The 515-nt window shown below is 45.6% G+C and overlaps 1 protein-coding gene across 1 annotated transcript in view; it reads left to right on the top strand.

Annotated features, from left to right (window-relative positions):
* LOC106110186 overlaps window positions 1–451 on the top strand; it is a gene marked incomplete at its 3' end in the record, with an annotated part of 1,174 nt that extends 723 nt beyond the window's left edge. The window contains exon 2 of the mRNA XM_013291923.1: window positions 203–451. Coding sequence (XP_013147377.1) covers window positions 203–451 — 249 coding nt within the window. The remainder of the gene's footprint in view (window positions 1–202) is intronic.
* Between the last annotated feature and the right edge of the window lie 64 nt (window positions 452–515).

Here is a 515-nt window from a genome sequence, read left to right as displayed (position 1 = left end):
ACTGTAGCCAATGTTACTAAACCAATTATTGGCGTAGACTTCTTAAACCATTATAATTTAGCTGTAGATTGTAAGAACCACCGATTAATAGATAATACCACCACCTTGTCTTGTATAGCTTCTCATGCTAATTTTAATGTTTCTTCTGTAAAGGTTATAACAGGCGACACTTGTTTTCACAAAATTTTACAAAAATTCCCAGAAATCACCCGCCCTTCTGGCACACACTTTACACCGAAACACAACACAGTACACCACATCAGGACCACTCCAGGACCTCCTACATCGTGTACTCCTCGTAGGCTAGCTCCTGAAAAGCTGAAGATTGCTAAAGAACAGTTTCAGGTCATGATGAGCAACGGTACGGCACGTCCATCACAGAGCTCCTGGTCATCACCCCTTCACCTAGCGCCCAAGAAGGACAGCACCTGGCGTCCCTGTGGTGACTACCGTAAGCTCAACTCCCGGACGATCCCTGACCGTTATCCCGTCCGCCACATCCATGACTTTTCCCA

Source organism: Papilio polytes, unplaced genomic scaffold (assembly GCF_000836215.1).
Source record: "Papilio polytes unplaced genomic scaffold, Ppol_1.0 DF820822.1, whole genome shotgun sequence".
Classification (NCBI taxonomy): Eukaryota; Metazoa; Arthropoda; class Insecta; order Lepidoptera; family Papilionidae; genus Papilio; species Papilio polytes.
This window is presented reverse-complemented; position numbering and strand designations above follow the sequence as displayed.